At 39.7% G+C, this 13,045-nt stretch overlaps 1 protein-coding gene across 1 annotated transcript; it reads right to left on the reverse strand.

Annotated features, from left to right (window-relative positions):
• Positions 1-3,467: 3,467 nt before the first annotated feature.
• LOC117660863 (matrix metalloproteinase-18-like) lies at positions 3,468-12,513 on the reverse strand. The gene is made up of 6 exons (XM_034409193.3): positions 12,292-12,513; positions 9,830-10,047; positions 9,583-9,728; positions 6,557-6,682; positions 6,073-6,234; positions 3,468-3,992 (listed from the first exon to the last, which is right to left on the reverse strand). The coding sequence occupies exons 1-6, from the start codon at positions 12,400-12,402 to the stop codon at positions 3,979-3,981; spliced, it is 777 nt and encodes a 258-aa protein (XP_034265084.1). The 5' UTR covers positions 12,403-12,513; the 3' UTR covers positions 3,468-3,978.
• Between the last annotated feature and the right edge of the window lie 532 nt (positions 12,514-13,045).

The following is a 13,045-nucleotide window of genomic DNA, read 5'->3' on the forward strand; positions in this document are numbered from 1 at the left end:
AATCTAAGAGCGAAGAACAGACATGTCTATGGCCCTGATAGTGTAATCAATAGCCAACCCATGAAAGACTTGATATAATAAAGCCTATAACACCTTAAGTTGAAATCAGAGGTGGGTTTCAGCAGGTTCTGACCAGTTCTGGGGAATCGGTAGCGGACATTTTGAGTAGTTCGGAGAACCGGTAGTAAAAATTCTGACTGGCCCCACCCCCATCTATTCTCTGACTCCCAAGTCCCAGCTGATCGGGAGGAAATGGGGATTTTGCAGTAACCTTCCCTGGATTGGGGACGGAATGGAGATTTTACAGTATCCTTCCCCCGCCATGTCCACCAAGCCATGCCCACTAAGCCATGCCACACCCACCAAGCCACACCCACAGAACCAGTAGAAAAAATTTTGAAACCCACCACTGGTTGAAATGAAAGGTCAACTACAACCAGTTCAGCTGTTTCAGAACAGGATGAATTGGCCAGTGATTATCACTCTTTGATGTGACTTTGAGGCCAGATAACTTGATTCTTTTGACTCTCCACAGAGTCATTTTCCACCATGTGAAACAATTCCCCAGAACTGGGCTTGCCATTTCATAGCTCCCTTATGAATTCTCACTTGGAAAATATTAATTCTTCCAAGTTTGCATTATTTTATCTTAATGTTAGTTCTGTTGGGCCTGGGGCATATGTTAGGAGATCAAAGCATAATTGATAACTTATCATGCATAAACCATCCTTTGCAGTAAAATGTATTCAAGCATTCATGGAGATAGATATAAATGTGAAATACAGGTCGATAATATGACCGGCAGGGTCTAGAAATAATTTTTTGGTCTAGAAATAATTTTTTGGTCTAGAAATAATAATTAGGAGAAGACATAGACCATCTTTTGAGCAAATCCCCAAAATGTTATTCTTTGTGAAGCACTTCTTATTTGAAAGCAATATTTGCATTATTACTGTGCTTTGTTTCCATTCATTTCAGATTATATTACCGTTATGGATTTCTTTCTTCTTCTATGTTATGCTAATCACATCCAAACCAACCAGTTAAAGCAGGAGTGTCAAACTGGAGGAGTGTCACGCGCAGGCCACGCCCAACCCAGCTCCGCGAAGGGGGAAAAAAGTCACAATAAGTCACGTGACGGCAACATGATGCCGTGAGTTTGACACCCATGAGTTAAAAGCAACCAGGATATCAGTTTAAGAAAAATAAAAATAAATTTATATGGAGGATCCTTCAGCTAAACCTGGAGTGTATTTTAAACAGATGCATCCTGTTTAACATATCATGCTAAATCAAAATACATTCTGGCTTCTCAAACAGCAGGATTATCAGATAAATCAATATGTTACATGGATAGATGGCCAAACTTCACAAATCTCACGACATCTTGAATATCTTATTCCTGAAATTTGTGAGACAAACTTTGAGATCATTGTGAGATGAAAAAAGGAAGACGAGCGACCAAATGTGTCTAGTCATTAATCCTATGACTTTTCTACGTGCCTTTCATATTGGCATGCAATTGCATATACTATGTGGTGTTTCTCAACCTCACCAACTTGAAGATGGGTGGACTTCAACTCCCAGAATTCCTCAGTCAGCTGGCTGTAGAATTCTGGGAATTGAAGTCCACCCATCTTCACATTGCTGAGAAACTCTAGCATATAGCATTGGCAGTGTTTGTTCACAATGCATGCTTGGCAATGTTCATGTGATTGCAGTTAGCAGTAGGCATCTATGGGTGACTCTCTTGAGCTTGGGTGATCTTGCAAAACTAATACATTCCCTCTCCTATTAAGGTGTGTCACAGGCTAATTTCCCCATTCAAAAAGTAAAGAAAATACTGGAAAAACAAGAGAACCATCATATGCTGATATCATTACAAATAAAATTAGTACAATCAGCCTAGCTAAAATTATTACTTACTAGACAACTCATGCCCCATTGAGTCATCATTTCAGAGAGATTTCCTTACCTAAACAGAAAAACAGAATGACCAAGGGAGGGAAAAAATACAGTGGGAACAGGAGTGACTTCTAATTTTTCCTGCCAGCTTCCTTATTGAGTTTCCCTGTGGGAGTCTGGTTGGAATCAGAAATCCCCTTCCCTTCCCTTCCCTTCCCTTCCCTTCCCTTCCCTTCCCTTCCCTTCCCTTCCCTTCCCTTCCCATCCCATCCCATCCCATCCCATCCCATCCCATCCCATCCCATCCCATTCTAGCAGGCACGTAAGTGGCTGCTATTAGGTGGGCAAGGGAATGAGGGATTGCAAGACTGGTTGGCAAACTATTATGAGCTGTGGTGGCGCAGTGGTTAGAGTGCAGTACTGCGGGCTACTTCTGCTGACTGCCGGCTGTCTGCAATTTGGGAGATCGAATCTCACCAGGCTCAAGGTTGACTCAGCCTTCCATCCTTCCAAAGTGGGTAAAATGAGGACCCAGATTGTTGGGGGGGAAATATGCTGACTCTGTAAACCTCATAGAAAGGGCTGTAAAACAGTATATAAGTCTAAGTGCTATTGCTATTGCTATTATAAAATGTTGAAAATTATGCTGACTGCACTGCCAGTAACCTGGCAGTGCAGTAGAAGCCGGTAACATTGTTGCAGTCACAGCTTCCCAAATTTCATTCCCTTGGCAGTCCTGGGTAGTAAAGTTTGGACATATTCTGTAAGTTAACCAATATGAGGTCCCTTGGTTCAAAAACTGTTGCCCTATGATGCACCATTTTGCCCAGTTAAAGCTCATAACAATGAAGTTTTAGTAGTATATAGATTATCTGATTGCATACATTTTGAGGTTTTGACACATGCAAAGTAGAAATCATCTTGCTCTCTAATTTGGATGGGATTAGAGAAACCCTACCAGCTCTTCCTTCTTTCTTCTTATCCCTTTTCTGAGTGGTATTCTCAGTTTCATAGAATCAAGGAAAGGCAAGTTTGGGAAGGGCCTTTGGGATCATCTAGTCTAGTCCCCTGAATTGGAGGGTTTTTGAAAGTCAACCTGCTTGGAGAAGCTGACAATTGCTTTGCCAACTTCATACTCCAGTCCCTTGAACATGCCAAACAAGTTCTATCACTTATGTCCTGGATTAAATGCACTTTGAGCTTCCTAGTACAGATACAGCTGGTTCTGTCCGGTTTGGGGGAACCGACAGTGTCCACTGCGGGAGGCTCCGCCCACCCACCCAGACGTAATGCATGAGCACTGCGCATGTGCAGAATGTTGTGCACATGCGCAGAGGAGGCTTGCGCACGCACACACATTCGCGAACCGGTAGGGAAGGTAAGTGAATCCCACCTCTGGATACAGACCCAACTTGAGATAAAAAGAAAAACTGATTCACACACAAATTCACACACATGTATGCAAAGGCAACACCCCCACCCCCCGTGCACCGATCAGACTTTCATAGACTTTCATTAAACACAGAAGAAAAATACAAAATGCTTCCTAGGACCACAACACATGAAAGGGTTGGATTATTTATTAGCTATGTATCGGTACAAGAACATTTCCCAAAACATCTCCAGTTGCTTACAAAAAAATAACAAGGAAGTATTACAAAGAAAACAAAAAATAACTAGATCCCCAAACTAATAACAGAGAGATGGAAACTGACATATATCAATCCCCAAAGACTTTCGGGTACAGCCAGATCGTGGTGGTTTCTCTACATGGCCAGAAGGTTGGTGTTGGTTTGATGTTGGATGAAATGCTGTTTCCAAGTGAAGGCATCTACAGGACATGCACACCTTGCATTTGGTCATCTGCATCTTGAATTGGACCAGGAAGTTAATCAACAACCAACGTAGCTTTCATAACAAAGTACAGTCCACTAGTCTTTCCCCGTTATCAAGCAGGCAACCAAACTTTTGCTGCTTTGACTATGTTATAAACTTAGTTGAAGTAATGCTTTTGATCCATGCAAAATATAAATTCTTCTATGCCATTTAAATACAATGGGTTCTGCAATGGTTTCACTTCCTTGCTCCTAAGGAAGAAAAAAAAGAAGGATATTGTTAAAGGGAGTTAAAAAAATAAATAAATATACATATAGGATAAAATAGGAACACCGTTGTTTTTCCACAGCAGATTTGCTCAATAAAAAGAAGAGTGATTAATTTGCTCCACTACAATAGGCTGGTTAGGACAGAATCAGGAATTAGATCAGTGGTGGTATTCAGCCGGTTCTATCCGGTTCGGGCAAACCGGTACGGGCGATTGCGGAATGCCCCTCCCATCTATGTGGACGTCATGATGTCCCATTTTTCCATGTTTTCGAGGCTCTGCGCATGTGCAGAAGGCCTTGCGCATGCATGAATGATGGCATGTGCGAGCGGAGTGAGCACACATTTACGAACTGGTAGGGAAGGTAAGTGAATACCACCAGGAAACCTGGTGCCAACCTTACTGTGGAGAATCAGGGATATGATTTTGAAGAAGTAGGCAAGGACTGCTATATAAGCAAAAGGGGCTGAAACATTCTTTAAATCTGGGAAACAAGCTAATATCAGACAAACATGACTGGCTCCTTCCAGAATCTTTGGGATATAAGAGATAGAAGAGATAAACAGAATGAAGATATTTTCCTCATAGGTTCAAGGTGTTGGTGATTACCTATAAAGCCCTACATGGCTTAGGCCCGGGGTATCTGGCGGATCACCTGGAGCCAGCAACAGCTCCCCATCGCCCAGTGCACTCACACAGAGAGGGCCTGCTTGGGGTTCCGTCGGCCAAGCAATGTTGGCTAATGGCCCCTAGAGAGCGAGCCTTCTCTGTAGGCGCACCTACCCTCTGGAATTAGCTCCCCTTGGAGCTCCGGGTGGCCCCTGACCTTCGCTCTTTCCGCCGTGACCTTAAAACATGGTTGTTTCACCAGGCTGGCCTGGACTGAAAGGGTTTTAATGGGAATTTTAGATTCTTTTATTGTTTGAATTTTAATTTGGACTTGTTGTTGCTTATTGCTGTGAGCCGCCCTGAGTCCTTGTGGAGAAAGGGCAGCATATAAATCCGATAAATAAATAAATATTTGGAGCTGGCTGTGTAACATCCTAAGGTGATGGTAGAGCCACCAAGTTTTTGGTTTATAATGAGTGGCTAAATTGTTGGACTTTGACTTTCTATGGACCTTTCAACCATAGATTTCAGTAGATGGTTTCAATCTGTTTACTTTTTCTTAGCCCTAATTATAAATTGCAACAGTATTTTGGAGATAAAATAAAATTAGGGGAAACCTCCCATTGTAAGACACCCTTGAGCTCCAAGAGAAGAAGCAGATTATATAAAAAAATTGTTGTGTGCCAGTTAATAGACCTGTCTAGCTAAAATTGGCACCCATTAGAAAGGGAGTACAACCAAAGATTGGGGAGCGATTAAAATGCACTTCACCATAAGAATTAGAAACTTCATACCGTACTTGGCTAACAGATTAACAGAGTTGGAAGGGATCTTGTAGGTCATCTAGTCCAACTCCCCCCGCCCAAGTAGGAGACCCTACACCATTTCTGACAGATGGCAGTCCAGTCTCTTCATGAAAGCTTCCAGTGATGAAGCTCCCACAACCTCTGAAGGCAAGCTGTTCCATTGGTTGATTGCTCTCACTGTCAGAAAAATTCTCCATGTTTTCAGGTTGAATCTCTCCTTTTTCAGTTTCCATCCATTATTCCTTGTCTGGCCTTCAGGTGCTTTGGAAAATAGCTTGACCCACTCCTCTCTGTGGCAGCCCCTCAAATACTGGAACACTGTTATCATGTCTCCCCTGGTCCTTTTCTTCACTAGACTAACCATGCCCAGTTCCTGCAAATGTTCATCGTATGTTTTAGCCTCCAGTCCCCAAATCACCTTGGTTGCTCTTCTCTGCACTTTTTCTAGAGTCTCGACATCTTTTTTATAGTGTGGTGACCAAAACTGGATGCAGTACTCTAGGTGTGGTCTTACTAAGGCTTTATAGAGTGGTATTAGTACCTCACTTGATCTTGATTGTATCCCTCTGATAATGCAACTTAGAATTGCATTAGCTTTTTTGGCTGCCACTGAACACGGTTGGTTCATATTTAATGGGTTGTACTTACCATAAAGTCTCTGAATTCTTCGTCTGTCATTACTTGGGAGACGGAAGATCTGTGGGTTTGTGTAAGAATATGTTGGGTACATCAAAGAGCCAACGACATTAGAATGGGAAAGTCCTAAAGCATGACCAAATTCATGCGCAGCAACAAGGAACAGGTTGACCTCTAAAACAAAAGAAAAGAAAAATGGGTCAATTAGCAGAAACTGAAATATAGCCTCCTAAATCCCAAGACAATGCCTTTTCAGGGCTAGAACTCCATTTGACTCTCATGACGGGGCCAGGGCAAAAATAAAATTGGATTTAATCTAATATAAAATATAATTTATATTCCCAGTTCAGGGGCAAATATTTCAGAGGTCTTCAGGTATCACCTGGTTGCTAGTTTTTGATCGATTACTCTTTGTTTATGATATTAATGGTCTTGGCAATAATTTTCATTATAAAATAGATGAGCAATAACCTCAAATAGTTAATGAGTGACTTACCTCTGTTATATGATGACCATTTCTCTGCTTCATCAAAATGTGTATCTCCCCCAATTCCTGATCCAGGATAGTAAGCATGAGCCAAAACTCCTCCTTGGCGATCAAAAGGGCTATAATCACCATGTTCTAAATTTGAAATATAACATATAAGCCATCAATGAATAAGATAGCCACCTAAAAATTGGCAAAAATGTTTAAAGATAAATCAGCTAAATGTTGGAAATGCCATCAGACACCAGGAACATATTATCATATGTGGTGGACGTGTCCAGAAGCAAGAAATTATTGGATTAAAATTAAAACATGGTTAGAAGAAATGATATAGATTTAAATCAACATATAGATTTAAAACCTGAACTGTTCCTATTGGGTAACTTACCAGAGAAATTTAGTAAAGAAAATATATATTTCATTATACATGTTATAACTGCAGCGAGAATAGTATTTGCGCAAAGATGGAAAGCAGAGAAAATCCATACAGAGGGAGAAGTAATTAAGAAAATATTGGACTGTGCAGAAATGAATAGATTGACTTTGACAATTAAAGAAAGAGAGGAATCGGAATACTTTAAGATATGGGGCAATTTTACCATTGGTCAGAGAAGATATATATTTAGGGCAACGTTGTAATGAAATGAGTGAAGAAGAAGGAGGATAAAAAGATAGATAAATGTATTAATAGAAAAGTAAGAAATGTGGAGGAAATGTTACAATAAATGAAATGATAGTATCAAGATATGATAAATATTGGAGGAGTAAGAAGAAGACACAAAAGATGTACTCAGATGATACACTGAACGATTGATTATGTATTGTATGTTTGTTTGTCTATAAAATAAAAAAACTTTTAAAAAAAACAAACGAATAAGATAGTAGTTTAGGAGCATTATGCTGCCATTTTCAACACCCTTAAGTAAACCTATTTCCCTTTTTTTTGACTTTCACTATCCATATAATCATGCAATATGAATATGGGCCCATGGTGACAGTGATGTAGTGAGTGGCAGCATAATGCTCTGTGTTAGGCACAAGACTTTCTGAGCTTAAATTATGTCTCCAAAGTATCTCTCAAGGTGTTGAATGATGGTTCAGGAGGGAGAGATAGGAAAACTGGAATGTTAACCAAACTAATAGTTTGGGAATTTTTCCCAAGCTACTTATTTGTTAATGAATACTGCATAATTTTGAAACAGAACAGTATTTACTGTATATTAACTAAGAGATATTCCTTGATTAAATATTTTCTCCTATGTTTATTATTTAAGGAGGAAAGAGATCAAAATTTCTTAGGAACTTCATCATTCTCATCATTAATTCTTAGGAACATCATCTTCAGATGCAAGAATCCAAGTAGATGTCAGCCAAGGCTTACATAAATGATTACTCTCTGCTTCTAATCTAGTGGTCATCTGAATTTTTAAACCCAGCTATGATAGCTCTTGGATAATAGAACTATAGCCAGTGATTTAATCCAAACAGAGAACTCACAGAGAGGAGCAAGCAGTCTCAATCACAGCCATCAATCATTTCATAGAACAAGAGATCATTGCAGTGATGCCAAAACAGCAATAATTTTTAAGCCTGGGCTAATATATCTGTGAAATGATCTGAAGAAGTAGTGAAAGAGAACCAGCATAGAACTGGAAAGAATCTTCAATCAATGAAAAATCTTAACGAATGACTACATAATCTTTGCTTCAACAAATGCAATGAAAAGGGGGATCCCACCTCCCACCTTGGTAATTAATCATTGCCATTTAATCATTACCATTTATCTGCTCATATGGTCAACAAAATCTGTCTTCCTTCAACTTAGTGTGACATCCTTTCAGGTTTTTGAAAGATGTTCTCCCTTTTCTCAAGATTAAATATATCTAGTTCCATCAATATCTCCTCACAGAACAATTTTTTACATCATCTCGGCAATCTTTCTGTGAACCTATTCCAGTTAACAATAGCAATAGCATTTAGTCTTATATACTGCCCCATAGTGCTTTACAGCACTCTCTAGGTGATTTACAATGTAAGCATTATTTACATATTGCTCCCAACAATCTGGGTCCACATTTTGCTGACCTCGGAAGGATAGAAGGCTGAGTTACCCTTGAGCCCTGTCAGGATCGAACTCCAGACTGTGGGCAGAATTTGCCTGCAATTATGCCTTCTAACCACTGCGCCTCCAGGGCTCTTCAGTTATCTGAAGTTTTTTTAAAAATGGAGTCTACAGCTGGATGACCATCTGAGATGGGGGTCTGACCAATACAGATTAAAGTAGAACTACTATTTCCCATGAACGATTTCAATGTAAGCATCAGCCCTTCCAGGGAGGAAAACACCTTCTGGGTTATACTCTAGTCGGCCTTGAATGTGATCAGTGAAAGCAGAGAGAATTTAAATGATGCTTCCGAAAAGGATAGGAATGGGAAGTGGAGTGGAGTGGAGTCAGTGGTGAAATTCAATTTTTTTACTACCAGTTCTGTGGGCACGGCTTGGTGGGCATGGCATGGCTTGGTGGGGGTGGCAGGGAAAGGATACTGCAAAATCTCCATTCCCTCCCCACTCCTGGGGGAAGGATATTGCAAAATCTCCATTCCCACGCCAGTCTGGGGCCAGCCAGAAGTGGCATTTGCCGGTTCTCTGAACTACTCAAAATTTCTGCTACCAGTTCTCCAGAACCTGTCAGAACCTGCTGGATTTCACCCCTGAGTGGAGTGGAGTGAGATGGAGGAGAGGAGAGGAGGAGAGAAAGGCCGAGGGAAGAGGAGAAGGAAAGAGGCAAAAGAAGAGGGAAGTAGAGAGGGGAGAGGAGAAGGAGAGAGGGAAGGAAAGGGAAGTGGAGGGGAGAAGGGAAGGGAGGGAAGAAGAAGAAGGAAAGACAGAATGAGATGGACTGTTGTTATAAAATTGAAAATGTGATGTATTATAAAAGAAACTATATAATAAAAACATTTTTAAAAAAAGAGATAGGAATTGTGTGAAAAATGCATTATTTTGAGAGCTAGTTGATTAAAAACAGGCAGCCTTACCACCATGTACAAAAGCTATTTCAATATCAGCAGCTCTGAAAACCTTCTGGAATGTCAGTGGAGTTACATCACTCCAAACTTGGAACGCCCTTGCTATGGCTGCTTCAATTGTCCTTCTTGGCAAATCCGGAGTGTAATTATTAATCCTTTAAGTAAAAAAAGAATGAAAAAATACGACTATGCAAGAAATCATGTAACCAATAAGTTCTTTTTATATAAAAAAAACAACCTTGAAATTATAATTAACCTGTATGTGAGGACTTTTTTATTCCAGATTCTTATTGGAGCTTTTTGTCCTTCTGAGACATCCGAGACTCCACACCGAGGCTGTTTCATTACATTTAATGTATCTTTATCCATTTTCCCAGTGACAGCCAAATGGAAGAATTTCTGCATTTCTCTGAGCCGTTCTTGCAGGCTGAGGCCATTTTTATGATAGGTTGGGAAGAATTTGTCTAGATAAACCTAGATTATGGAAAAGGAAAATCATAAATGTTTCATGCATCTTTCGTACCATGCTTTTTTTTCTGAATGCACGGAAAGGAATGTTTATGTTTTGACCTAGGCATTCCCAAACCATGAAGCAGACTCCTTGTCCCGACAAAAACTCCTTTTTATTAAGTTACTGTGAATTCTTCTCATTCACATCCAGCAAAGTCTTTCAAGGGTGAATTTACAGTCACAGACCATATCTGGCTTGGGGAGCTGCCAGGCCGATATCTTCAAAACCTGGCAAGGAGTCACGAACCAATTAAGGGAACTAACTGTCTCTTGCAAACCCCACTCCCCATTCACTCCTCTTTTATTCCCTCTGGGAGAGGCCACTCATTGTCCACCTGCGGCCTTACTCCCAAGTCGAGCCTTGTTCTTTAGCTGTTCCCTTCATCTGGCAACTCTGCGCATGCGCATACTGGGAACAGGCTCCAGCTGTTCATCTGCCTCATTGATGTCTGACTCCGAAGACAGCTGATAACTGGCATCCGGCCCTGGCCTCCTCTCTGCCTCTGATGCAGAGCCCTCATCAGAGCCTTCCCCAGACTCCAGGACTGGCCCATTTCCTGGAATCTGACATGTCCCATGTCAACCTCCTCACTGTCCGAATCTGCTGCCAGCTCTGCTGGCTGCTGGTGGGCCACAACAGTTTAATCTATGTGGTGTACAGATTTACAACAGATTTACAACTGATTGATTTACAACAATTAATTTAGAGATTGTTTAATGTTACAACGGCACTGAGAAAAGTGACTTATGACCCTTTTTCACACTTACGACCATAGCAGCAGCCCCATTGGTCATGTGATCAAAAATCAGATGCTTGGCAACTGGCATGTGTTTATGTATCTCTATCCTGCTACAGGCTTGACACTAATAAATGGTGCTGTATTTATTTACTCTGTACATTATATTGTACAGTCACCATTTTCATCCTTTCCCACCAAACACTGCCAGTCTGTTTTCATTTACTCTGGTGGCTATCCTGTAAAGCAACAGCCAAACTTTAATCGATACCTTCAGGAAAGAGGCAATATAGTCATCTGATTGGGATGCCAGCTGGGTAATTAATAGAGCTATAAACTAGACATATCATGTGAGCTGAGTGACCATATAAATTTGACAAATACATACATAAAAAAATTATGGAAGCCTGCTATAGAATTCTTTCAGCAACCAGTGGGTACGCTACTAATTCTTTGAGATTTCTTCCAGGTTTAAAGTTCTGGTTATGTGGTCCATTATAATGACAACTAAACAGAAGAAGACTGTTCTATTTTTAATGGAATTCAACTGCCATTCCTTATTCCTGCTAAACTTGCCGATTTCTTTCTTTTTTTAAAAAAATAATTTTTATTCAGCATTTACATCTTTAACATCTTTGTTACATTTTTACAGCTTTCCGATACCGGCATCTTTGGTAATATCTATTTTATCTTTTGACCAACTATATACACATACATTTTATATATTACTTACTAATTCATATATTCACTACAGTATATACATATCTATTACACATTAACTATTTCATTCCTCTATAATATCTTCTCTTACATTTATACATTTATACATTATTTTAGATTCTTTCTCCAGCCAGCTATACCATCTATTCCATGTTTCGTAATAAATCGTTTCCTCTCGGTCTTTAAGTTCCATTGTTAATTTATCTGCTTCTGCACATGCTAGCACCTTCTTTGTAATCATTGTCTTTGATGGAAGAAACTTGCCAATTTCTTAAATCACAGATGCATTTATTTATTTTGCTTTTCACACCATGAGCGATGGTCAATAGAAAGAAACAGGCTTGTGACTTGTGTCATAAAAATAACTTCTCTTTTTCTCTCTTTATCTCTGTCAGTGTTTTTGGAAATGCTTACGTTAAGTTGAAATGTCTATCATACCGTCTATATATACAGTATTATGTACTTCCTAAACAATAATGGAAAGAAGTTAAAAGATTACAACAAAAGTCAGATCAAGATGGAAATACTTCATTAGGAAAGCAAGGGATAAGTCAGCACATGGATGGAATTACCACCACATATCAACTTGAGTAGCATGATGGGAAAAAAAGGGCAGTGTTATGGATGCAGAAATAACATACTATGAATATACAATACAGATTTATATTCCTTAAATAAATAATTAATTTAAAAACAATAAAATTCAGGATCAATCAACCTAGAGAGAATAGGAAGTTTTGATGGAACTTACTTGTAGAAGTTTTGTGTCTTCAGCACTTGGTCCATCTACAGCACTGGGACCTTTTGGGATAGCAAATAAAGAAGGCAGAAAAACTGCGGCACAGATCAGGATGTACATCATAACGACCCTGAGTGCAAATTCAGTGCTAAAGGAGAAGACTTTTGGATCTGTGATGCTTGCCACCCAAGGATCGCATACTGTATTTATAGCGGATCCATAGGTTTTGCTGCTAGTTCCTTAGTGACTCATTCTGTCTGTGGTTTTGTGAACTTATGTAATATTTTAAACAGTTTATGTAACATTTTAAACAATTCTACAATAGGTGAAAACCTTCCCCACTAATGACAGTCCTACACAGGAAGCCATCTACATCATTTTTGGGTTACTTTCTTTTATGACACTAAAAACAAAGAAAAACCGACTTCCTTAAGTTGAGCTAGAGATATTTCTTTATTAGGAAGAATGGATGAAATTTACTCAATAAAAATGCATTGAGCTCTCTCAGCCCAACCCACTTCACAAGTTAATTGCTGCGGTGGTGGAAATACAAGACAGGAACATTCAAGAAAGATTTCCAAGAAAGGAAGGCACTGAAGTCATAGACAGAGCCGGGCTGCAACAATTTGAATGATTACAAGATGGCAGCCATAAAGGTTACGTTTTGATAGTCATAGGTAAAAAATATTTCTTACGGTATAGGACTCACGTTTGTGTGAGATAAAGAAATGGGTATAGAATCAGGGCCCTGATAGTTAGTCTACAG

The sequence above is a fragment of the Pantherophis guttatus genome, chromosome 5 (genome assembly GCF_059756535.1).
Source record: "Pantherophis guttatus breed Tessera chromosome 5, ASM5975653v1, whole genome shotgun sequence".
NCBI classification, from domain to species: Eukaryota; Metazoa; Chordata; class Lepidosauria; order Squamata; family Colubridae; genus Pantherophis; species Pantherophis guttatus.

Excerpts from the sequence above, each read along its gene's own strand:
- LOC117660863 (XM_034409193.3), bottom strand. The coding sequence starts at position 12,402 with ATGATGTACATCCTGATCTGTGCCGCAGTTTTTCTGCCTTCTTTATTT. Across the intron at positions 9,729-9,829 it reads AAAAAAGTCCTCACATACAG|GATTAATAATTACACTCCGG; the intron begins GTTAATTATAAT and ends TTTTACTTAAAG. Across the intron at positions 6,235-6,556 it reads ATGGTCATCATATAACAGAG|AGGTCAACCTGTTCCTTGTT; the intron begins GTAAGTCACTCA and ends CTTTTGTTTTAG.